Source organism: Macaca mulatta, chromosome 10, assembly GCF_049350105.2.
Source record: "Macaca mulatta isolate MMU2019108-1 chromosome 10, T2T-MMU8v2.0, whole genome shotgun sequence".
In the NCBI taxonomy this organism is placed as follows: domain Eukaryota; kingdom Metazoa; phylum Chordata; class Mammalia; order Primates; family Cercopithecidae; genus Macaca; species Macaca mulatta.
In genome coordinates, this window is record NC_133415.1 from 75,601,339 (window position 1) to 75,629,056 (window position 27,718).

The following is a 27,718-nucleotide window of genomic DNA, read 5'->3' on the forward strand; positions in this document are numbered from 1 at the left end:
AAGTTATATATTTTATTTACTTAATAATGATGGCTAAAATGTATTTAGACAAACAATGCATGTGACAGTTGTGTTAGGTGCCTTACGTGCATTTTGTCATTGAGTCCTTACTGCAAATAGATGACATAAACATGGAGATTATTCCTGTAATTCAGGTGAAGAAACTAAGTCTCAGAAATGTAATATAACTTGCAGGATCATATAGCCTGTTATTGGCGTTGTGGCTTGGTTCTCTGACCTGAGAGCTTGTGCCCTTAATAACTATACTCTTATAGGCACTTACAATACACAAAGATACATACTGGGTGCCCTGGGGCATGCAGAAATTAGTGCTGATAATACCAAATCAACATATTCTGCACTAAAGCCACTCTGCAAAAACAAGCATGTGTACTTCTGAAATGATTCTGACTACGCAGTTTTATCCACACTGACCACTGTATTGATTATAAAGAAAAAAATCTACTTTTCTATATTAAACCAACAACAAAATAATCACACACTGCTGCTTCTTACAAAGAAGCAAATCCTAAACTAGGCTTTGTCATGTAATGAGGGAACACTGTTAAGGGCTGACTTATGTCTCCTCAACATATGTATGTTGAAGTATTAACCCCCAGTACTTTAGAAGGTAACAGTATTTAGCAATAGTGCTTTAAAGAGGTAACTAAGTTAAATACATTTATGAAGGTGGGCCTTGATGCAATACAACTTGTTCCCTATTAGAAGAGGAAATTAGGAATAGAAACAGAGGAAGGACCACGTGAAGACGCGGGGAAGGCAGCCATCTGTAAGCCGAAGAGAAAGGCCTCCAAAGAAAATAACCCTGCTGGCACCTTTGTCTCAGACTTCCCGCTCCCAGAATTGTGAGAAAATAAACTTCTGTTGTTTAAGCTTTAAGCCACTTAGCCTGTGGTACTTTGCTGTGGTTACCAGAGAAGACTGATACAAGTTCCGTGGCATACTTCTCTACATTAAGTATAGTGGTCAAGTTTAAGGAAAACTAGACTGAAAAGTGGTCCTTTCGACAAGCATATTTTGTAGGAAAATTCTCGATACTTTTCTGTGTAAAATCTCTATTTTCAAAAGAGAAATCATCCATTTAAGCTGGTACTCTTTTTACTTAGAGAAATGGTTTTGAAACTTGGCTGAACACTGGAATCTCTCGGGAACTTTAAAGACAATATCAGTGTTGGAGCCCCACGGCAAACATTTCAATTTAATTGATTGGGGTGTGGCCTGCACATCAGGATTTTAAAAGCTCCCAAGTGCTTCTCATATCTCTATGTTAGTACCCATGATTGAAAACCCTGGCTTAAAGAGCAGTTCACTATGTAGAATTAATTCAAGAATTTAATATCGGATATGTCCACAAGATGGCGCATAATTGCATTTAAAAGAACTGAAATTGAGAAATGTTTCCAAAATGCAACTATGTACCATTGCATGTAGAACAAATTGGATTTATGTTGAAATTACACCAGAGAGGGACAGTGATAAAAATGAGTCACAATCTTCTGAAAAGACCTGGGTTTGATTAACTCATGGTACTAATTCTGTCTTCAACAACAGGTCCACTCTGGGCCTCCATGAGAATGATCTTGGCTGCCAGGCCTTTCACCTACTACTACCCTTGAACAGAACCGTGACCTTTCCCTTACCTTCTCTACAAACTCTCCAGGTCCTTTAGAACCCTTTGACAATAAGGTAATAGGACAGATGCTGGCCATTATAAATGATATAGAATCTTGATTTAACCACACACATACTCAGTTCACTGTATTTTACAAATGGACACCATATATACTGAAAAATGTAGGCATTGCCTAAACATGCAAATTTAACTGTTGATAGGAGATACAGCAACCTCTTCTCAAATTTGGGAAATTATACCATCCCATAAAAGACTTAGCATTATCTGCGATTTTTTTTTAAGTAAAAAGCTTTTAGCCATTAAAGAAAATTTCTACATTTTAATAGTAGCTTTAAAAATCTTCTCTTGTTCACTATTGAATGGCCATGATGGTAAGGGGCAGGGAGACAAGCCAGAAGAGTTTTAAATGCAAATATCTACCAAGGGAACCATTCCTTAACCACCCCTGAACCCCTGCCAGCATCCTGGTATTTCTGCTACCAAATCTCTGACTAGTTATATAAAGGTTTTTGTTTCCAAGGAAACCACTGACATCTATGGAATTTAATGAACATAAAAAAGGAACTATGCCATATAATTTACATCTAAAGATAAATGTGAATAGCTGTCAAAACCATCACACACACACGCGCACACACACACACAGATCATTCAGTAAGTTTTTAGCCCTATTTTGCTCCATTTAGTAAAGCTATAAATAAGCACACATTTATAGTAACAGAATGACAAAACAAACCAAAAAGCAAATTAAAAAAAACTATTGAAGCATGTTAGGTAAATTAAGAAATAGTTGGAACCAAGAATAAGAGTCAAAGGTTGATCTCCTTAGCAAGCAGGAGAAAAAAGGAGAAACCTTTATTTTGTGGTGTAAAGAGTTTTCTTCTTCTTTCCTAAACCTCAAATATCTATACCAAATTTTATGACTGTGACTTCACATAATGGTGAAATCTGTACAAAATCAGGGAAACAGCTTATAATCAGCAATGGGAGACAATAAATAAAGCATTCATTTCAACTCCAGGCCTCATAGATGATTCATTGAAACCACTGTTGTATAACATCCAAATAACAGCTCATTATGAGATTTATATATTGGCATCCAGATTCTATGATGAGCTATTTGAGATTTGACAACCCTTAAATAAATGGCCTAATTTGAATATTAGCAGGAAATGGTCATGATATAAGGAAAATATTTACAGCATATATAAAAGGGTATCGTTAGTAAAGTTACTAGTGTGCCAAAGTGAAGTCTCAATAAAAAAATAAAAGCTAGAAGGAAATTCATCATTTGACCTGAATTCACCATTTGATTCCCTCTATGAAATATTTTTTAGGCATCCAGGATATGCATTCTTCTGGTTCTTCTCCCTCCTCACTGGTTGCTCCTTCTCAGTTTCTTCCTCTTTTTTAAAAAACGTGGTAAAACATACGCAATATATAATTTACCATTTTTAAGTGTACAGTTCAGTGGCATTAAGTAGATACACACTGTTGTACAACCATCACCACCATCCATCTCTAGAACTTTCTCATCTTCTCAAACGAAAACTCTGTACCCACTAAACAGTAACTCCCTATTTTCTCCTCCCCCAGCCCCAGCAACCACCATGCAACTTTCTATCTCTATGGATTTGACTTTCAATAGCTACCAGCACACCTCATTTTATTGCACTTTGCTTTATTGTGCTTTGCAGATATTGTGGGGTTTTTTGTTGTTGTTTGTTTTTATGAATTGAAGGTTTGTGGTATTCCTGAGTCCAGCAAGTCTATTGGTGCCATTTTTACAAAGCATGTGTATGCTTCATGTATCTGTGTCACATTTTGGTAATTCTCAGAATATTTTAATAATTCGTGTATCTGTTATGGTGATCTGTGATCAGTGATCTTTGATATTACCACTGTAATTGTTTTGGAGCATTAGGAACTGCATCTATATAAGATGTTGAATTTAATGAATAAATGTTGTGTGTGTACTGACTGCTCCATTGGCCAACTGTTCCCTTATCTCTCTCCCTCTCCTGGGGCCACCCTTTTCTCTGAGACACAATATTGAAATTAGGCCAGTTAATAACCTTACAATGGCCTCTAAGTGTTCAAATGAAAAGATTCATGCATCTCTCACTTTAAGTCAAAAGCTAGAAATGATTAAGCTGAGTGAGGAAGGCATGTCAAAAGTCAAGATAGGACAAAAGCTAGGCCACTTGTGCCAAACAGTCAGCCACCCAGTTGTGAATGTAAAGGAAAAGTCCTTGAAGGAAATTAAAATTGCTACTCCAGTGAACACACAAATGATAAGAAAGCAAAGCAAACGTACTGCTGATAGGGAGAAAGTTTGAGCCATCTGGATAGAAGATCAAACCAGCCCCAATGTTCCCTTAAGCCAAAATCTAACCCACAGCAAGGCCCTAACTCTCTTCAGCCCTATGACAACTGAGAGAGGCTAGGAAGCTGCAAAAGAAAAGTATGAAGCTAGCAGTGGTTGGTTCGTGAGGTTTAAAGAAAGAAGCCTTCTCCATAACATACAATTGCAGGGTGAAGCAGGAAGTGCTGATGGAGAAGCTACAGCAAGTTACCCAGATCTAGCTGAGATCAATGATGAAGGTGGCTACACCAAACAACATGTTTTCAATGTAGACAAAACAGTCTTCTGTTGGAAGATGATGCCATCGAGTACCTTCATATCTTCAGAGAAGTCAATGCCTGCCTGATTTCAAAGCTTCAAAGGACAGGCTGACTCTCTTGTTAGGCATTAAGGCAGTTAGTAACTTTAAGTGGGAGCCAATGCTCATTGACCGTTCTGGAAATCCTAGGGCCCTTAAGAATTATGCTAAATCTATTCCACGTATGCTCTATAAATAGAACAACAAAGTCTGATAACAGCATATCTGTTTACAGCATGGTATACTAAATACCTTAAGCTTAACTGTTGAGACCTAATGCTGAGAAAAGATTCCTTTCAAAATATTAATGCTCAGTGACAATGCACCTGGTCACTCAAGAGCCCTGATGGTAATATACAAGGAGATTAATGTTGTTTTATACCGGCTAACACATCCATTCTGCAGCCCATGGATCAATAAATTTGACTTTCAAATCTTATTATTCAAGAGATACTTTAGGTAAGGCTACACTGCTATAGATAGGGATGTTTCAGATGTATGTGTGCTAAGTAAATTGAAAACCTTAATTCACCCTTCTAGATGCCATTAAGAACATTCATGATTCATAGGAGGAGGTCAAAATATCAACATTAAGAGGAGTTTGGAAGAAGCTGTTTCCAATCCTCATAGATGCCTTTACTTCAATGGAGAAAGTCACTGTAGTTGTTGTAGTAATTGCTAGAATACAAGAATTATTATTAGAATCTAAAGATGTGACTGCTTTCCTGCAATCTTATAATAAAACTTGAACGGGGAGGCAGGGCCAAGATGGCCAACTAGGAGCAGCAGCCATCAGAGGCTCCATCGAAAAGAACCATAATAGTGTGCGAATCCTCCACCAGCAATCAGGATATCCAGGTTCTCTCATCAGAACGGACTAGGCAGCTGGCATGACCCATGGAGAGGAAGGAAGAGCAGTGTGGTGTGGCAGTCCACCTGAGAGCCACATGGGACAGGGGAGCCCTCACCCCCCAGCCGAGGAAGGCAGTGAGTGAGTGTGCTACCCAGCTGGGGAAACCACACTTTTTCCACGGAACTGTGCAACCCATGGATTGGAAGATCGCACTCGTGAACCCACACCACTGGGGCCTAGGGTCCCAACCCCAGAGCTGTGCAGATTCTCAACAGCCTCTTAGCTCGAATCTGCTTAAGCCTGCCAAGTTCCCAGGGGGAGGGGCCACCAGCACCACAGCTGTGGCTGCCTGCTGTCTAAGCCATTCGAACTCCTTAGAGGAGGGGCAGCAGCCAGCGCTGGGACTCATAACTGCCTGTCATGCGAAGCTCCCTGAGTGGGGGAAGGGTGGCATCCATCTCTACAGCTCCAGGCCACGCTTTTCCCCTCCTGGGACCAGGGAGGCTGGGCAGCTTGGTCCCAAGAGATTCCCCCACAGCCCAACACACCAGTTGTGGTTGACTGCAGTCAGAGTGCCTCTTCAGGCCTGACCCTGACTTATCCTGTCTCACTCGGTGGGACCTCCTTGCAGGAACTCCAACTCAGCCAGAGGCTCAGGGAAAGAACCGTGATCTTCCTGCGCCTGAGCCCCAGGGGGAGGGGTGACCGCAGTTTCTGTGGACCAGCAGACTTAGGTTTTCATCCTGGTAGTTCTGAGGAATCCAGGCAACCCAGACGAGTGGATTTCCCCCCAGCGAAGCACATCCCCTACACCAAGGGACAGTCAAAGTGCTTCGTTAAATGGATCCTGTTCCCCATGCCACCCAGCTGGGTGAGACCCTCTAACAGGGTTGTCAGATACCCTATACAGGAGCAATCTTACTCGCATCAGGTTGGTGCCCCTTGAGGTCAGAGATACCAGAAGAAGGAGTAGGCGCCCATCTTTGCTATCCTCCAGCCTCCTTGAGTAACATCTCCTGGTGCAAGAGCAAACCAGATGAATAGGGCCTGAAGTGAACCCCCAGCAAACTGCAGCAGCCCTATAGAAGACGGACCTGACCATTGAAAGAAAAACAAACAAACAGAAAGCAACGATAACAACATCAACAACAAAAATTCCCCACAAAAACCCCATCCAAGGGTCAGCAGCCTCAAAGATCAAAACTAAACAAACTCATAAAGACAAGAAAGAATCAATAGAAAAACACTGAAAACCCAAAATGCCAGAGTGCCTCTTCTTCTCCAAAGGATCTCAATGCCTCTCCAGCAAGGATGCAGAACGGGACAGAGGATGAGATGGATGAATTGACAGAAGCAGGCTTCAGAAGATGGATAATAAAAAACTCCACTGAGCTAAAGGAGCATGTTCTAACCCAATGCAAAGAAGCTAAGAACCTTGATAAAAGGTTAGAGGAGCTGCTAACTAGAAAACCAGTTTAGAGAGGAACATCGATGACCTGATGGAGCTGAAAGATACAGCACGAGAACTTTGTGAGGCATGCACAAGTATCAATAGCTGAATCAACCAAGTGGAAGAAAGGATATCAGAGTTTGAAGACCACCTTGCTGAAATAAGGCATGCAGACAAGATTAGAGAAAAAAAATGAAAAGGAACAAACAAAGCCTCCACAAAATACAGGACTATGTAAAAAAGACTGAACCTGCAATTGAATAGAGTACCTGACAGGGACAAGGAGAATGAAAACAAGCTGGAAAACACACTTCAGGATATTATCCAGGGGAACTTCCCCAACCTAGCAAGACAGGCCAATATGTAAATTCAGGAAATACAGAGAACACCGCTAAGATACTCCACAAGAACATCAACCCCAAGACACACAATTTTCAGATTCTCCAAAGTCAAAATGAAGGGAAAAAATGTTAAGGGCAGTCAGAGAGAAAGGCCAGGTCACCTACAAAGTGAAGCCCATCAGACCAAGAGCAGACCTCTCAGCAGAAACCCTACAAGCCAGAAGACGGGGTTTTACTGTGTTGGCCAGGATGGTCTCGATCTCCTGACCTCGTGATCCACCCGCCTCGGCCTCCCAAAGTGCTGGGATTACAAGTGTGAGCCACCATGCCCAGCAGATTTCTTTTTTTAAGACCGACTTTAAAACTACCACCACTTCCTCACTCTTAAATAAAATGCTATATGATGGCATAGCTGTTTGTCTTTTTGTTCATTGCTGTTTTCCAGCGCCTGTAACAGTACCTGGCAGAAACAGTCACTCAATGACTTCTGTCTAATCAATAAAAGAATGAAGTAAAAAAGCTGTCACGTTTATGTAGAGATTAGGAAAGAAAGCCTAATCAATTTTTAAAATTTGATTTTACCCTAATCTACCTTATGTGATTCTGATGATACTATGTACCACCTAGAATTTAATTGTGGCCTAGATATTTACAAAGAATCTACATTAAAATTAACATTACATATCTGACATAACTGCCCTTTACTAATAGAATAAACTAGTTGTCAGATCAGCATAACAAGCAGTTTATTTTGTATAACTATAAAAATATTTTTCAATGACATTGCTGCATGCATTCTTGAGAGCTGGAAGTTGGCAGCACACAGTTTTCATGTACTAAAGTTGGGAGAGCCTCTGTGACCGTGAGGTCACTCCCTGTGGTGTCCAAAAGCAATCCTAGAACGCTTTTGAGAAGCCACACATAAAGAAGCTTGACACAAGTGTTTAATCCTTTTTGTTGGCATAGCACCTTACCTTGGCTAGAGTGTGACCTTTTTTTTTTTTTTTTTTTTTGGTTCACTTGGTTTGTATGACGAAGGTAAGAAGTTTCAGGTTATGTAAACTTACTCAACATTAGTTTTCGAATCTGTAAGGTGGAAAGCCATGGGTGTTTAACTTCTCAATTTAAAAGCTGGAATCAAGGGCTAATGGAACTTACATACCTAAAACCACGTATCCCATGCCCCATTTCATAGATGAGGAAGTAGAGGTGCCGGCAGACAGCACAAATTCCTTACGCCTGTTAATGGCAAAGCTGGCACTTGAACCCACATCTCCACTTTCCCCACTTTTCCATACCACTAAGCACTCAATACATGCTGAGAATCATGAGGATGAAGAAATGATCTTGTTCAGCATCACTTTTAAAACTTCTCCGATATGTATTGCCCACAGTAAAAATTACACTTTATGCTGTGACTCAGAACATACAGTCACATACATGAAAAAAGTTTCACAAAACCACTTGCTCTGTACAAGACAAGTTTATTTTCCACTCTCATCAAGTTTATTTTACTTTATGGAAGCTGCACATGAGCCACTGAATGGATCTGATGGGTCAGGCACTGCTAATAGATCAGAGGCCGCAGTGATAAACACTCTTTTTAAAAGCAAAGATCTTTTTGAAGTGACGATCCAGAAAGTACATGTATAAGCACAGACAAGATATATATACCACAGCATCTTGCCCTTACGTGTGCTTCACAAAACCAGGGAGGGCGGGAAGGAGGGAGAGAGAGAGCAAGAAAAGAAAGTAAGCACCTTTTAGATTTCAAAGGATACTGTGTTTCTTTTCTTTTGGTTATTACATTTGGATAAAGATCTCCTAAGTTCTCTCTAATGTGAAATTCTAAAACTGGCAACTTGAACAAAGGTTATATACAGAAAAGAAGATCTGGAATTGCATGTATTGTGTTGGGTGTTGACATTTAAATTCATAAACAGGGTAACACATGGAAGCTTTTCCATTTCCTATAAATGTTATTTCAAATTACAGCAGGCACAAAACACAGTTCATTTTCAACCAGATCTTGAATTTTTATGTAATGAGATTCTGTAAAAAACAAAAATAATACGAATATAGACATAAATATTTGTGGGGTGCCTGGGTATTTTGATAAATATCTGCTTCACAAATGTTCTTCCTTCCTTTATGGTCTATAAGCCTCCGCAGAAAGTCTTGCACTCAATCTGTCCTTTTGTTACATTGCCTTTCTGTCCTAAGTTTCCAAGCTTTCTTCACTTTATCCTGATATCTTTATACTTTTAATATTTTAAGTCCTGCTGCTGCTTTTGTTCTAACCAACTCAATGGTCTAGTTTTCCTCTTGCAGGCCATACACCTTCGGCTACATGGTAGTTATACTGTAATCATAATGCAATTCTCTGATGGGCAGCTAGTCTCTCTTTGGGGCCACCCCATATGACACTGTTAGGTGGGGAGGCCAGGAGCTGCCAAGGGTGGTGTGCAGATGGTAGTATCCAAGGGGAAACCGAAGATGAAAAAGGACCCGGTATTAGTCCATTCTTACACTGCTATAAAGAACTTCCCAAGATGGTAGTTTATGAAACAAAGAAGTTTAACTGACTCACAGTTTTGTATGGCTGAGGAGGCCTCAGGAAACTTACAGTCATGGTGGAGGATGACGGGCAGGCAGGCACCTTCTTCACAAGGAAGCAGGAGAGAGAGTGAACTCAGGAGGAACTACCAAACACTTATAAAACCATCAGATCTCATGAGAACTCACTCACTATCACGAGAACAGCATAGGAACTGCCCCCCATGATTCAATTACCTTCACCTGGACTCTTCCTCGACACATGGGGATGATGGGAATTTACAATTCAAGATGAGATTTTGGGTGGGGACATAGCCAAGCCATATCAGAACCCCTTCCAGAACCTTGGATGGCATACTGATGAAGAAAAAGAGGCACCTAGTCCTTAGTGACATTAACTGAGCAGTGGAATGAAACTTCACCTGAACCTGGCAATTCCACTAAAATTTTCAATACATTCCAGTCATTTTCAATAAATTATATTTTTATTTATCCAATTTAAGCTGAGGTTTTCTCTGGAAATTTGAAGATTTTAAACTGATAGTAATAGCAACTTCTTTCTTGCCTGTCAATCCACAACTCCCTTTGAGATAAGCCCCTCCTCTGATTCCTCTTGCTGACATAAACTTTTCCAAATTAAGTGACTGAAATGAAAAGTGGCATTCTACAATTCTGACTTGAATTTTTTAGTGATAACAAAAACAACAATGTTACTACCAACAATATTCGCTAATAGTAAGTACTTATTATACACCAATAGTAAGTTAAGGCAGTGGTGCTCAAATTTTGCTGCAAATTTGTTTTTCAAATCCGTCATGCCCACACCATACCTGTATCAATTTGATTCTTATGGTACCAGCATTTCTGGAGGCGGAAAACACACATCAGCATTTTTGAAAGTTTCCCAGGTAATTCCATGAGCAGTTAAATTTGAGAACTCCTGTGCTAAAGGTTTCCTAATGAATTATTTCATTTAATCCTTATAGCAACCATTTCAAGCATTTGTTATTATCATTATCATCACCATTTAGCCAACGAGGAAGAAGCTGGAGTCTCAGGAAAGCCACACAGGTAATATTTAATAGAACCAGGCTTTGAAAATGTTAAAGGAGAGTGAGGTTCTTGAACATCAGCAAGGAATAGGAGGGGAAAAAGGAAGCCAGGACATTGGTAATCCGAAGAGAAAGCAATCAGTCCCTCCAAGAAAGAGTTGATGGAGAAAAGCTGTCAAAGTCAGAGTATTCTGAGTGTTAAAAATCCATCCTCACGAGAAGCATTTTAGGATCTAACAGTGGTTTATCAGCTGAGCACAGTACAGGCGCTACTTCTGTTCATTTGTCACTGTTCAGTAGACATTTATCAAACTACATCCATAAACGAAACACTTAACTGATAAGCAAGCTGTGTACTGCAATAAAAGAGACAGATCCAAGCCTGAAAGAAACCCTCCATGTGGCAGCAGAATTCACTTTGACTCCCAATGCCTGGAGACAAAGGGGGCTCTGAAACAGTGTCGGCAACTGTCTTTAACTAATATCGATATTGAAATTGCAAGTTAGGCCAATAAACTTAGGTTCAAAGACAAATTTCATAGCTACATTATCAATATAGTTCTTGGAGCTAACAGGCTTATATGAAATTTGGCTGAAATGTTGTTGGTGGAAGAAGAAAAAATATTCTTTCCTATACTAAAAACTGTGAGCAATTTTGAATCATCAACAAAGCATTAATTATGGTAAGTCTGATACAAAACTGAGAGGCTAAACTATTGAAATTCCATGTTACTAAGGAGATAAATGTAAATAACAGACTAGTTTCATATGAAACACTTATAGAAGCCTTCCTGAATAGTTCTAATTTTTCTTTCTAAAAATCTTTGTGTCTTACATTTTAACATAGATCATTTTAACCCTTTCAGCAAAAAATAAAATAAAATAAATAAATAAAAAAGCATAGCAGCTGTGTGTTTGCTGTGTCATAGAATTTGCTGGCACCTACTGCCTTTTTACGCCTCTGAAGAATAATTATTCCAGGTGATTTTTTTGTCTTGCATCTCCAAAGCAACAGATCATTTTAATGTCAGAGAAAGAATTTTGACTTTTAAAAGATAAAACAAAAGTTGTGGGAAGACACTCAAATAGAAAATAGCTGGTTTTATATCAATTATGGAAAGAGGCATTGAGCTCCTAAATGGCAACTGTACTTCTGTGTCTGCCAATACCCTCTCTGCCAGAAATGAAGTATGTAAAGTACTAAATTTTAAATAAAATGAAGAATAGTTTTAACTTTGATGGCAAGTCAACATATCCTGCTACTATATCCTACCAGATCATCTAAGCTTAAAAAAATTATGTTCTTCATCCAATATTTAAAAAGAATCTTCAAAAAATAGACTGAAAACACTTCTTTGAATATTTCTTCAGTTAAGATTTTCAAACCAAAACAAATGACACTGCACACAATTCATCCCAAAGTATGCTGATCTTTACTAGTAACATTTGCAGAATTAAGACCATACACCTTTTGGCATGGTGGATGGAATCATTTCAATGGCAGAGCATTTCAACATGGGAGTTCTATTCATCACGTCTAATGGTTAGTTCCCATATGTTTACGAGGTTCAAAGATTTTTTCAAATAATTTCAAGTACTTTTTAATCATTTAGAATTACCCAGTAACCTGGGCATTGTTGTTGTTGTTGTTCTTTCAAACAAAGGCAAAATTAGAGGACACAAAGCAAACCCCTTTTGTTCAAGAGCCCACATATTTGTTCATTGTTCCCATCGTTTAATAAAAGTGAAAGTGTTTAGGGCATACTGGCTATTGTGTTTTACAACATCTACAACATAGAAACTTTTAATTGGGGCAATTAATTGATATGGTGACACAGCTAAACAATCAAGGCAGCATCTGGTACATGCACAACACTCAGCCTCCTACCTTGGGAGCTTTGGCGTGTCTCCCACATCTGGCATCTTTGACAAGGCTGAGATCCAGTAGCTCCGTCTCCTGGAAGGCAAAAACATGAAATCATTAAGCAACCACACAGATCTTTCCTCTTTGTTTTATGTTATTGACATCACTTAAAAATTATCTTGAGACTTGACTGAAGACTTCTCTGCAGTTGGGATATTTCTTTCCTCTTACATCACTTCTCAATTGAATTAGAATGGAAACAAAAAGACAGCTAACTGCTAACTGCTCAGTTATACATTTTGAAAGCAAAAAGTGTGTGGTTATGTCCCCAGTCTATCCTAAAAGCCATTCCTAAATCATGATGAATCAGGTCTTCTTGTTCTTCCTGTTGAATATAATCCTGGGAGTCACTGAGCATAGGTGAGGGTTGAGGGTATGTCGGTAGAGAGAAGGATTAGGGAGGAAGACGGAGTGAGATGCTCCCATCGGCTCACACACATACCCAGCTTATCTGGCCAAGGCAGAGATACGAATCTGCCTCCCACAGCCACCAGCCTTTTGCACACATACCTCATGCCCTGATCTTTTCACTTAATCATTACCCATCATTGAACACCTGTAATACACAAGTTACTCTAGGGAATAAGGCGTACAAGATATGATTGCTTTCCTGGATGGACCTGTCATCAAATAGGAGTGTAAAGAAATGTGTATGTGTAAGACAGGGGGAATGTGTTAATGACAATTTTAAAGTCAACTACCATGACGGGGGGGCAGCAAAGACAACACGTTTTTTTTTCCTAGGAGCTCAGAGAAAAGTTTATGAGAAATCATTAAGCTTGGAAAAAAGAAGCAGGGAGGGGGTTCCTCCCAGTTGGAGGGGAACATATGAGCAAATGCCTAGATGAGAAAGGCCCAGAGGTTTTGGCTGAACCTTGAGGTATTTGTGGCCTTTAGACACTTAGAGACAGAGAACATTACAGGGAAAGGAGGTAGGGAGAAGGATAGAGAAGCATCCAGGAGTGAAGAACTGCAAAGGTGCAGGCACGGTGGTGTTGTAGAAGGATGGAAGCGGATTCACATGGGAGGACATCCAGTATTCCATTTGGCTAGAGCATAGAACATGTGACAAGAAGTCATGGGAGATGACACCAGAAAGGAATATGGGCCAAAGAATGGAAACCCTGAATGTCTGGTTAAGGCGACTGAGCCATGAGGTTTGTGACACACACAGGTTGCTGCATTAGACAGTGGACTCTACCACCAGCCAAGTAGGACTGTGGTACAGTGAGCAGTTGTCTTAAAGTGACTCCAGATGTCCTAACTATGATTCCTGGGCAATGAGCAAGTGGGATGGAGCATCGAGTCCCCTCCTCCCAACAAGAGGCACTGTGTCCTAATTCAGTTGCCAATAGAACCTCTGGATAGGAGTGGCTCTAAAGTCTTAAAGGCCAAGCTCCCTAAGAACCAGCACCTTTTGTTCTTAGGTAGCTTCTTCAAACAGCTGCTGCCAGTTCCAAATGTCTGGTGCAAACTGATCTGATTATTTTTCTGCACCTAAAATTGCCTTGTAATAAGGGCCAAATAAAAGGTGAAGTCTCACCCCTTGAATGCAAACCCACACAGCAGGTCCAACAGAGCACCTGATACACCTCTCTGTGGGATGAAGGGTGGAAGGAAACAGTGAGTCTCTGCTCTTGCTCACTCTGACCCTGTAAGTTTCCTTTTCCCCATTTTAGAGGGTTCCTTAGCCCATTTCATGCTATGTCTGACCCTGTGGAAATCCTCTCAAACCCCTGGGGTGTGACAGGTGGCAACCCAGCAAGGAACTTGCAGGTCAGAGTGACTGATGCCACAGTTCCCTGAAGGCCATACCATCCACAGTATTGGAGGTTACCTTATGAGTGTTAGAAAACAATGGTCTCAACCATGTTCAATGCTTCACTTAGGACACAAATGCACATTATAGAACGCTCTCTGAAGAAACGGTAGAAAAACCAGACGTGAGTAAGTTAAGCACATGCCCAAGTTTCTTTATCTCTACAGCAATGACCACCAAAATATTTGCTGGAAGAGGAGAAACAGTAAGGGAACCAAGCTTGAAGAAGTTTAATCTAGAAGATGGGAAATAAGTGGAGATCTGAGAGATGAAAGACAAGAGACAAAATGAAGGTAAGTAATTGGAAGAAAGAGGAGAGAGATGGCAGTGGAGGAACTGACTGAAGGAAAGAGGGAAGTCATAAAACATGCTGCGGTTTCCACCTTTCCTACACTGAGACTTAGAAGTTTGGGCAAATTGATAGTGCATTCTGGAGAGGTTGGTTTGAGGGCTTTATCCAAGTGGAAATGCCAGTAATTAATTCACTGGAGCATTATTTATTGAATGCCTACAATGTATCAGGTATATGCCAGTACTGAGAAACTAGAACATACGAAGATAAGATCCCAGTTTCGATGAGCTCATACAAACAAGCCAAATACTATATGCTAAAGGAAATATTTCAAAGTGCCCTACAGACATGGGCTACAGAGAGCTATGGCATGATTTCAGCCAGTACACAAGGATGAGACAGAGTTTGCCAGCCTTATAACTATGTGATTGGGGTGGGAGGGTGGGTGTGGTTTCAGAGAGAGGAAGTTGCGGGTAGAAAATCACAGAAGCAGGAATTGTGTGCAGAAAACTACAACTTACTTAGGATATGTCACAGAGGTATATGGAGCATTAGCAACAATCACTTTGGGATTTAGTAGTCATTACATGGGTGTTCTCTTAATAATTATTTATAAAACACTAACATTTATGTTTGATGTAATTTTCCATATATATTGCATGATGTTTTACATCTATGTAGGATAAAAATCTCTCTTACACATACAGTATGTTTACCTAATTAACAGTAATCTTTTCTTTTTTTTTTTTTTTTTTTGAGAGACAAGGTGTCACTCCATCACCCAGGCTAAAGTGCAGTGGTGCAATCTCAACTCACTGCAACTTCCACCTCCTAGGTTCAAGTGATTCTCGTGCCTCAGCCCTCGAGGAGCTGAAATTACAGGCACGCACCACAATACTCAGCTAATTTTTGTGTTTTTAGTAGATACTGCATTTTGCTATGTTGGCCAGGCTGGTCTCGAACTCCAGACCTCAAGTGATCCACCCACCTTGGGCTCCCAAAGTGCTGGGATTGCAAGCATGAGCCGCCGTGCCCGGCCTGTAATATTTTCTATTTAAGGAAATTCCTCCCAATTGAAGAAACAATAGACTTAAACATAACTTGTTTGATTATATACACAAAGCCCAAATTGAATTAACAAACAACTAGATCTTAGCAGGCATCATTACATAGACTTTTGCATTACAGATAATGAACTCTGTATTCCACTTCCAGGATTCATTCCCCAAGCCATGGAAGGGTAGTTAACGCCAACTGTGTGCATGAAAACCACCGCAGGGCACTATCATCGAGGGTAATGTGGCGTGGGGAAGACCCAGGTGGAAAAGCTGTCCATGAACTCATTTGGCTAGAAAGCAATGATTAAAATAGTGCCTCCCACTTCTATTAACATGCCACAGGCACCCCTCTGGAGTTTAACTGCATCCCTTTCTCTCTGCCACTAAAAAGAAAATGAGGAACCCAATGCATGACCACAAAAGTGTTTCTTGTATCATTAAAACTTTTTCTAGGTTAATTTTCTTGTGACAATAGTTTTAACAACGCACTCTCATTACAATAAAGCAGTGAAATGGTCCCTTTCTGCCCTTCCTCAGTTCAAGAGTTTCTGTTTTCCAGCTTTGTGGAATTCATTCTTTCTTTACTCTTCTCTTTGAGAGAGAGAGAGATTACAGGTATATATGCAGAAAACTTGGGTTTGAGTGAGGACCTTAAAATTAATTATTCATGTATTTAGTCAGTAACTTTACCACACTGCGCATCAATTTTGTCATCTATTAAATGGGTATGAGCATACCTTCCATATCAGTGGCTCTCCAACGGTAGCCTACATTATAGTTGCCTGAAAGGCTTATTAAAATACAGATTTGTTCCGTGTCACTTGTCAGAGTTTCTGGTTCCATGAGTCTGGGGCAGGCCTGAGAATCTGCATCTCAAATAAACCTACAGGTGATGCTGATGTTGCTGGTCCAATGACCACACTTTGAGAAGCACTAATGATATACTCACGTTGTTATAAGGCCTTTCATGTGAACATCATTGATAAAGCAATAAAATACTTATATTAATATGAAGAATCTATAACTATCATTTCTTTACGTCAGAAACTGTCAAACAAAAATATTACATTTACTGAATGTAAAAGTGTGCCTAGTGGGGAGATTTAGCTGAAGAAAAAACTATTGAATGACAAATGCCATCAACTGCTACTTTAATAATTTCTCTTTAGGATTAAATCATATTCTATCCAAGCAAATGTCCTAGGTGTTCAGAAACTCAAGCAACCATTGAAATTGTTTTATCACAGATGTTTTACTATAGAACATTTGCATTATACTTTATAACATTAGATATATCTTTAGAAAAGTGGAAGAAAGAAATTTAAATTTGCTCTCTCTAACCTTTAAGTCCATCCAACAATGAGAAAGGAATTAAGTGCCTAAAGTCACATAACCTACCTGAATCATTAAAGGAGGAATGCACTAAAAGAACCGTTTATTTCCAAGGCCATTAATGACACCCTGCAAACTTGGAGATCACACTCTCAGGACCTCAGATGCATTCACTGATGCATTGATGGATATGCCCTCTCTTTTTGTCAGTATGGATAAAAATGAATTAACAGCATGGATAGAAGTGAATTAACAGTAATATTACAATAATATTGTAACTGTCTATTGACATGGGGTTTCACCACTTGGTGTGAATCCCTCGACAAAAGACCTTGGACTTTTATCTCCATTTGTATAGTGTTTAACATGAAGTTCAGCACAGAGGCTGTGTACTTCATCCTGGTTTGTGAATGAATGACACCCTGCTGAAGATGTTAATTATCAAACTCAGAAATACCGAATTTAAAACTCAACTCTTTCCAGAATCCCAGTTTCTGTGCATTGTCACTCGGTGTGGTAAAGTTACTAACTGAATACCTGAATAATTAATTTTAGGGTCTTCACTCAACCCCAAGTTTTCTGCATATATGCCCTGTGATCTCTCTCTCAAAGAAAGGAGTAAAGAAATAATGAATTCCACAAAGGCTGGAAAATAGACACTCTTAAACAAACTCTTAAACAAACTGAGGTATTGGGTATTTAATCAAATACTAAAAACCCATTATTACTAATTAATGGGTTTTGGGTATTTAACAAAAATATTTTGAATGAGTGATGAGAAAACAGGCAAGCTAAGGGAAGACTAAATTGTCTTTGTTGTTTATTATTTAGCAGAGAGATTTCAATTCATCAGCCACAAACACACTGTGGTAGATGAGACATGAAATCTACCTCAAACTAAGGAGGAAATACAATTTAAAACTCAACTCTTTCCAGAATCCCAATGTCTGTGCATTGTTACTGAGTTCCGTTAGTCACCCAATATAATAACGTGCTTCAGGTTCATACTGTAGATAATCAGAGCAGCAATTATAGTCATCAACATTTCACAGAGAAGATATTAATGGCTGGGTGTGCGCATTGTGATTATGTACACCTCCACATACGTGTGTGGTATAGTCATTAAGTTGGTCTATTTTGATTTACCAAAAGTCGCATATATTAATATATTTTATTGACTGCCAAACCTCCTTAAAATGCACTTAAAAAATGATTTTAGAGTATTTTAATGACGGGTTTTAATTTAACAAGAAGCAGATGGACTTAGACTCAATTATTTGTTCCTTAACTTTATTCTACTTCTGAGGGGGTGAAAAATCTGTGCAGTGTACCTCTCAAAGAAATCCCTGCACCATCTGCCACCTGGTCTCTCTTTTCTTTTGTTCCCTAGGCATGATTTTCATCTTTATTTCCACAACTTTCAATGGAGACCCACAGTACAAAACACCAATAGAAATGAGATGTACAGGTCATCAATAAGAACTAAGGCAGAGAAAAGAGAAAGATGACACATCTGACTTTCTTTATTTAAACACACTTAGATTTAATATAGTGCAGATTTCATAGAAGTAGGAGGCAGAAAATGTAAGTTCTTCCCCCAAATTATCACTTGTTATCAATGTAGTATTAAACAAGTTGCTATAGGTGCTCATGCATGTCTTGTATCCTCATCTGTCAAACACAGGTGCAGATGCCAGCAATATCTCCCTCGTTCGGCTGCTGCTAAACCAACTGAAATATTAAACTAAGATCTCCACTTAGCAAGGAGGTAGTACCAAATATATAGAAATTCTTATGCTTGCAAGATTTCCCATTCTAAGTGAAAGGGAAAAGATCCTAGCAGAAAAGTTAAAAGTTGTTAGGTAAAGCATCTAGAAGAAACACAAGGAATGCAAATAAATACAGAAAAAAAAAAAAAAAGATCTGGAAACCTGGGACGCTATAGCTATTTCAAAAAAACGTAAAACCTAAGTAATAGAGAAAACTTCTAGAGAAACTGATTTTCATTTTTATGTGTTATAGGTAAATGAAAAATAGGATCAACATTTGAAATGGGAAAAGCAATGAGGATGTTCATGTGTTAGAGGTTGTATTGTAACTGTCAATTGACATGGGGTTTCACCACTTGGTGTGAATCCCTCGACAAAAAGACCTTGGACTTTTATCCCCATTTGTATAGTGTTTGACATAAAGTTCAGCACAGAGGCTGTATTTCATCCTGGTTTGTGAATGAATGACACCCTGCTAAAGATGTTAGGTATTTCAGACTTTGGCCCTAACAGGAACACAATACGTAAAATACAAGTCAGACTCATCTTTACCCAGAAAACCAACAAGATGCTTTATTTTTGCAAGCAACTGAGGGACATTGAAAGTTCGTTAATACAGCAGTTGGAATTACCTTCCTTGCCCTCATGTTCTCATAAATATCATAGCATAAATGCGGGAAAAAGTAGGTGATCCAATGCCTGCGGATGTTATCGGTTCTATTCTTCAGTCTGTATGTTATCCCTGGCCCTACTTCCAAAGTCTTTGGCCCAATGTTATTGGCAAGTATATGAATGCAGCAGATAATGTGGAAGATAACTTTTCATTTTTAATTTATTTCCTTGCTTCCTTCATTGTTCCATTGCCTGTCCTAGGGAGATAAGGAATCCACCAACGTCTGAAGTTCATGCATTCTTCCAGGAGCCAAGGTCAGTATACAGGAAGATACTGAACCAAAAAAACCCAGACAATCTCTCTTAATGCACTTTTTAATCTAAAGAGTCTGCTCAGTACAAATAATATAAAACCTGAGAAATTACTGTGGATGAGATTAAAGGTTCCTACACTAAAGGTGGCAAAGTCAAATAATATCCTTAATAATAACAGCAATAATAATTACATCTATTTATAATAGAGAACCAACATGTCAAGAATTGTAAAACAAAATTTGTGTGCATTATCTCATTGGTCCTTGTAATAATACTGTCACATAAGTATCATATTTCTCTGTTTTGCAGATGAGAGAACTAATAGAGATAGCTATGACTACTATTGACTACTGTTGGTCAACTGCACAATTTTCTCACAAAACTCTACATTTTTGCCTATCTTTGGTGGGCAGAACTCTGAAGATGGGCACCCTCATTCGGGTCTCCTGGTTTCCATGCCTTTGTGTAATCCCCTCCCTCTGAGTGTGAGAGGGACCTGCAATTTTCTTCTAACCAATACAATATGGCAAAGGTGCTGGGCTATCACTCCCACCATTATGTTATGGAATACAGCAAGAGCGAATGGATTTTGCAGGTGTCATTAAGGTTCCTAATCAGACGACATAAAGTTAGCCAAAAGAGAGATATCTTGGGTGGGCCTTTCAAAAGAGGGCTTAGAAGCGAGAGTACTTGAAGCAGCAGAGACAGTAATCTGCTGGCTGTGCTGTGTACTGACTATGGAAAAGAAGACCTCCAGGAGATAAGAGCATCAGTTCTACCACCACAAGGAACTGAATTCTGGCAACAACCTAAATGAGCTTGCAAGAGGAACTCGAGCTCCAGGTGAGAACACAGCCCAGGAGACAACTCGATTTCAGCCTTGGGAGATCCTAAGCTGGTGAGACCCTCACCCACTGAAACTGTGAGATAATAAATATTTGTTGTTTTAAGCCATTAAGTTGTGGTAGTTTGTTATGAAGCAATAGATAACTAATACACTAACCCCATTGTTTCCAAGTTCTAATGCACTTAATTAAAAAGGAATGTAAATGAATTTACATATCTTGGCACTCCACCCACCCTGCATAAAAATGACTGCAATGCTGTCACCATTACTGAATATGCCCAAACAGAAACAATTACTATAATAGAATCGCAGACTTTGGGAATGGAAAGAGAACACAGATGAGGAAACTAAGTCCCAGAGAAAATATGTTAATTGCCCAGGATCATTGACCCTATGTACATAATAGAAAAAATAATCCACATATCCCCAAACTTACTTTTTTCTAAAAATGTTTGATATTGATAAGGTAGCAGGAGTATTGTGTAACATAAATGAAAGAAAACCACTTAAGTCTTTTTTCATGTATAAGAAAAAATATCATGATAAATAAATATAACATTAGTTTTCAGAGGCTGTGTCTGCACAAGGCAATGTGAAATATATCAGTAGATATGCAGTTAATTTATTCTTTGCAGATTGCCAGGTGAGATAGTTTGGCTGCTGGTTGTGCAAAAGCCAAATATTCTCATTCTTACTTCCTTCTTCAGCAACCTTAGAAATTCTTATACACTCATCTAAGAGTGTATAAGAAATATAAATGTATACTTATACATCTAAGAGTGTATAAGAAATATGAAACATTTCTAAAGTTGAAAGTTAAATTCAGCTAAACATAAAATTTTATGTATAGCACCAAGACTTTATTAAGACATAAAATGAATAAAACTTAATTGTAACAGTATTTATGGTATAGTTGCATGCATCTACGACTCTGACGGAAAAAACTGCCACACTTTCTTCCAGATTCTAGGAAACATTATATTAGGAGATATATTTAGTAATTTCTTTCAAATGATGAATGAAAAACAGGTGAGATTTAAGATGATCGTAAGTGCCTTCATTTTAACAAGATGTCAGCTTATTAGGTTGACATTAAAAAACTGAGAAAAAGTTTCATAATCACAGAAAAGTTTCCATAATCATGGATAATCTATATATGTTCAAAGATGAATGATTTCAGAAATATATTGGCTCTTTATAGCAATGTGTTTTATTTTTCTAGTTCTTATATATTACCAGGCATCTCACCGAGGAATTCTCCACATCTTCATGGATGAAGAATGATGTTGCATTAGTTCAGAACTCAGAGTTTTAAAAAAATCGCAACTATGATGATAAAGATGGCGTCGTTACAATTTTCTATTACTGCCTGTGATAAGCTAAATTACTCATTTCGGACTAATCAGATTAACCAGAAACAGCATCCATCATTTTGCAAATAGTGTCATAAGTGCTAAAAACTGTCTTCCTGAATATTTTGGGTGAGCATAGAATCTGATTTTCATAAAAGGTCTTTTGATAAGAAATATGGAAATGATATAGATTCATCAGGCAAACAAGCTGTTTCCACTTTAAAACTCCAGATGACATAAATGTAGCCAGATTTTCCCTTTGAATCATCTAAAATGTTATCTTTGGTTTACACCTATTTCACTGTGGCTGAACAGTCAGCCAAGCTTTTTTATCTGGCAGTGCAAACTACTCCCTCAATCTTACCTTAATATAATATTTGAACTCATCACTTATCTGCTTATAGGAATTAAATGCCTTCATTTCTCCATACCAGTGGTTCTCCAAGTGTGGTCCTTTGACCTATGGCATCATCACTTGGGAACAAGTGAAAAATGCAAATTCTCTGGTCCAACCCTAGGCCTACTGAACTAGAACCTCTGGGATGGCCAAACAATCTGTGCTGGGTGATTCACCTCCCAGTGATTCAGATGCAATCTGAAGTTTGAGAATCTCTATCCCAGATATTAAATGAAGACAATGGCGGCCCACAGAGATGGCTAATTAGGTCTAGAATGGGTAGGGCATTCTGACACTCGGACAGGTTTCCTACATCCAGTTATAAAGTAGCTGCATCAGAATCCTAAGAGCAATGAGAAAACTGCTAATAAAACTGAGAAGTCTTCTTCAGACTACTATGCTTATCAATAGCTCTAATATCACTGTAGAATAAAGCAGCCATTTCCACATTGGGCCCTAGAGGCCAGACTGTCAAGGAGAGGTTCTAAAAATGCTTGGTTGAATTCCACATGTTTTGATGCAGTCCTGTGCATGATATATTTGGGAGCGCAAACCAACATATTTTGTTTTCTCTCTCATCACACAGTATGGCATATCTGGTGATTTCCATATTTTCTGAAGTATAGATAGATGGCATTTATCCTTGCTTTACCTTAGTAGCTGATTGGTTATATCCAACTGGATAGTCTCATTTTTGCCAGTTATTTATTCCAAAATATATCGCAATTTTTTCTGCCAAAGGTTTGCATTTTGATGACCTTTTTGTCTCATAAAACATTCTGAATATGTAATGAGTTAATCTGTTTTCCAAAATGAGATATTTTAGGTTGACACGTGTGTAATAATATGTCTTTTTTCCCCTGCCTTTCAAAGAAGATTTGCTTCTTAAGATTGCTTTTGGCTTTCTGGTAAGACAGATGGAATCCAACTGAATCTTTTCTGATGCTGATTTGTGGGGGTAGGGGCTGGATATGTCTAAAAGGGAACATCATGCTTAATGAATTCTCCTGAGAAGAACATTCACTAAGTCAATCAATAAATCAGCCCCAAGGTTTTGCCTAAGTGCCGTAAATTTTACCAAAAGCAAACTCTCCTTTTTATTCAACTGTTGATCCATCTCAACACTAATGTAAGTACACAAAATGAAGCTAGCTGTTCATATTAAGAACTATGAATGATTGAAAAAAATCAATCTAGAGCCATTTTCCAATTACTCAGGAAGTTTGCCTAAAGCTCCCATGGGAACCTGTATTGATACTAACCTGGTTCCCTGCCAGGCTCCTTGACTGGCTAGACACCCATCCTCCAGTGTCTATCAGCTTTATTCCTAACAAGTGACACTTGAAGCCTTTGACTACTTTTGGCTTCTTGGAGTCACTTCACTCAGATGTGCAGAGAGCAGGAAGTGCCTGGGATGCTAGGTCTCCCCAGAGAGCTCATAGTTCATCCCTGACAGATGCAGGAGAAGCAACTCCAGGTGTCATTTGTGCTCTGGAGCTTTCAGTAGCTCAGGTTGACGCTGGCACTTCACCTGAAAGCTCACCCTTACTTAACTCTTCTCCATCCATGTCTTGCTTCCTCCACTCTCTTACTGATGTCTCCTGGAAGCAGCCTCCTTAATAAATCACCTGTATACAACCCCTTGCATCTTGGTCTGTTCAGAGAACAGGATCCAAATAGCTATCATTTGCAAATAATCAACTTATAAAATAATGTTAAACTTGAAATTTATTCTGAATCACATATTACTATTTTTAAACTCATATTTTTATATTAATCACTTTTTTGGCTTTAGATATATTTCTGTATGTGTTTGGAATGTTTAAAAATTTTCCTTGAAAATAGTTTTCATCATTATACCCACTAAATATGAGCATTCATCAAGACTAGGGGTTCTCAGTCACAATACACCACATTTATCTTATGTCATCTTAATCAGGTTTTAAAATATATTGGGTACTTCTGGGAAAACATATGCATAAATACTCTGTAATCTAACATGTAAATGGTTTTCCCAAAAGCTTTTTCTCATCATCATGTGAGAGACAGTGCCTGATTTTAAAAAAGAAATATTCCTTACTAAAAATAAATAAGTAAATCTATAAAAAACATCAGTTTACCTAATCTCCAAACCAGAGTTTATTTTTGTCATACCCATAGCTAAAAAGAAATATGTTTATATTCACTTTATTTTACTTTCTTCTTGGTAAAGGTTTATTATATTTTCTACCCCCTAGTCTGACTTTCCTTGCATTAAAATAAAATAAAAATCTATCCATAACAAAATATATAAAGCTCTACTCCAAAGTTGAATAAACATAATTCATTTTATCATTTCATCAAAACTTTACTTAAAAATGAATAAGGATAATTTTTAAAAAGATCTTATGTGAATAACATGTTTTGTAGGAATTTTCACAAACACTATTAATTTAGTATTACTACCTCTTTATGAACAGGGAGGGAGTAAGTAAAAAGCAATCACTGTCAGACCAAAAGTGGGATGGGGACAGATTTTAAAGACAATGATAGGAAGACTGGGAAATGAAATAATTACTGTTCTTGAGAGGAGATCCTATAGGAAGAGGGAAAAGAAAAATAACTTAATCATTAAGGGATCAAACTAGATATTTACTGCAAGGCTAAAATTCAAGGATAAAGCAGGCATCTACATAAAGGTTACCCACCAGAAATCTTGGGATAACTCAGGGATGGCACAGATTTAGAAGAAAGAATATAGCTAATATGGAAATGAGGGAATTTTTATGACCTTTCTGTAAGTTAATTAAACACCGAAATGTTTTAAAGAGGGAGTGTAGGAATTTAAGTTATTAGAGTAAAATGTGGACAGATTTGGAAAGTGGGCAGTGGATTAGTTGCTGTCAAGAGGAAGTTTAAATATATACTCTTGTTGGAATTCTGTAGCTTCTGAACAGAGAGCTAGAGAGTAATATGCCTATATGCTTCCCATCTGCACTCCGTAACAATGAGGAAGGAAACAATATTGTGTAAAAACTCTTCAACAAGGCCTTATGTTTACTACTATTGCTGCTTCAGAACAGTAGGTTGAAACAAAATAAAGAAAGACAACAGACGACATCTGTCTTCTTCCAACACATCCTTGACTTGACCTTCACGAGAAACAAGTTAATTCTTAAATTTACTCCCTTCATTAAAAAGGCCGAAGGTGGAAGCACAGTGCAGTTTATTGCAATAAATTTGTGAGAATCATAGAATCTTTAAAAATGTTAAAGGATGAGAAATAGGAAATGAGTAGATAAGAAGGGACAGCATTAAAGCAAGAGAATGTTAGTGCAAGTGGCAGAGAATCCAAACATATTGCATACAATTGCACCCTGAAGACAAAGTATATGCATGAAACAGGTTATTGGGATAATGCAAAAAATAAAAGCGAAAACATTTAAGAGGGACTTTTTCCTATTATGCTCTATATTTTTCTGTTATATATCAAAAAATATTTCTAAAGAGAAAGGAAGGAAGGAACAAAGGGAGAGAAGGAGGAAGGAAGCAAGATGGGGCAGGGCAGGACAGGCCGGGTGTGGTGGTTCACTCACGCCTATAACCCCAGCACTCGGGGAGGCCAAGGCGGGCGGATCACCTGAGGTCAGGAGTTCAAGACTAGCCTGGCCAACATGGTGAAACCCCATCTGTACAAAAATACAAAAATAATTAGCCAGGCATTTTGGAGGGTGCCTATAATCCCAGCTACTTGGGAGGCTGAGGCGGAAGAATCGCTTGAACCCGGGAGGCAGAGGTTGCAATGAGCCGAGATGGTGCCATTGCACTCCAGAGTGAGACTCCATCCAAAAACAAAAAAGATGGGGCAGGACAAACCACAGGCCGTGCCACCAGGGTAGCTCTGCAAGCTTAGGGCCCCGGAGTACAAGGAAAGCAGGTATGCTAGGGTCAACCCAAAGGCTTGCTGTTCTTGGGCAAAAGTCAGGGCAAGAAGGAGAAATATCCATCAAGATGGAGAAATAACAGTGTAAACTGGGAAAGGGACAAGAGGCAGCAGGCTGGCAGGGCCACCTCCCTGGCAGGCCTATCATGAAGGCTTGCTGTTTGATGATGAGGACAGTTGTGAACATTGTCCCCTAAAAACTCACTCTGAAGGTGCTCAGAGGTGCACTTGACCTTGAGTTTCTGCACATGCTTAGGCATGAACTTCACCTTGTCAAGGCAGAAGAACCCTCCAAGAACAGAGAAGCCATAGAATGCTGCCAGAAAGAAAACCACAAAAGAAAACAGTCCTTGGATGACTTTTCTGAAATATTACATTGGGCGATGAACTAAGAAACATTTGACAGTGCAAGTGTTCTCAAATAAAATTGCCATCAGCAGAATGCAGGGCAGAATTTCTTTGAATCCTTTTCTTCCTTCAAATCCAGACATTCTCTTTTTTTCTTTCTTTCTTTTTTTTCCTTTTTTATTTTATAAAGACAAGGTCTCACTATGTTGCTCAGGCTGATCTTGAACTCCTGGGCTCAAGGGATCCTCCTACCTCGGCCCCCCAAAGTGTTGGGATGACAGGTGTAAGCCACCACACCCAGCCAACATTCTTATTTTTATGCCTCCTTTGTAAATATAGTGGAGAAAAAAATAATCACTGTATTAGGATTTTTCACCAAGGGCAAGATATGAAATAGTCATTAGCTTCTTTAGTTGCTTGAATATTACCTCCCTTGTCTGTGAGGTATCTTTTTGCTTAAGATCATTTCCTCAAAGAAACACATTATTGATTAATATCTTTGTTCACCTTTTGAAGTTGGGTCCTATATGCTGATTCCAGGTAGCCCCAGATTTCCAAAAAAGAACCCACTGTGACCTTTATTCATTCATTCCATAATTTGTAATGTTATGATAAAACACTTTATCCTCTGGAGTTGAGAAAAACTCAATTTCATTATCTTTTTTGAAGCTTAAATATTGACCAGGGTCACTATTCCTGGGTGTATATTTTTTCTAAATAAATAACTCATAAATCCTTAACATAGGATTTGAGCACCCAAGAAGATAGATCACTTTTTCATTATTGCACAATATATTTCTTCTTGCTCAGATGAAAGTAAAACCTAAAAATAAATCTTCCTCCAAATTACTTCCTCTGTATTAAGAAAGTAAATATCCAGAAAATTTTTTTGAAAATCCACTTAGCTCAGGCCCTGAACTCATATTTAATGCTTTTCCTTAAAGTCTTCCATAATTTTCATATTTTCCTTAATATCTTTGCAATGTATTCTCTGTATACCCTTAGCCTAACCAATGCCATCCCCCTAATGACTCATATGTCTCCTTATAGGTCCTATCACAAAAACCTACTGTGTTTCACAACCTAGCTTATTTGGGTTTTCAATTTCAAGTCAGATAAATCACATTTGCTCTATGTGGGTCAGTCAAAATTAAGTACAGAA

At 38.6% G+C, this 27,718-nt stretch overlaps 1 protein-coding gene across 3 annotated transcripts in view; it reads right to left on the reverse strand.

Moving 5' to 3' along the window:
- PLCB1 (phospholipase C beta 1) overlaps window positions 1-27,718 on the reverse strand; it is a 752,445-nt gene that overhangs the window by 499,817 nt on the left and 224,910 nt on the right. For all 3 annotated transcript variants that reach the window (XM_015149373.3, NM_001257867.1, XM_028827440.2), the window contains 1 exon segment: window positions 12,458-12,526. In XM_015149373.3, the coding sequence (XP_015004859.1) occupies window positions 12,458-12,526 (69 nt within the window).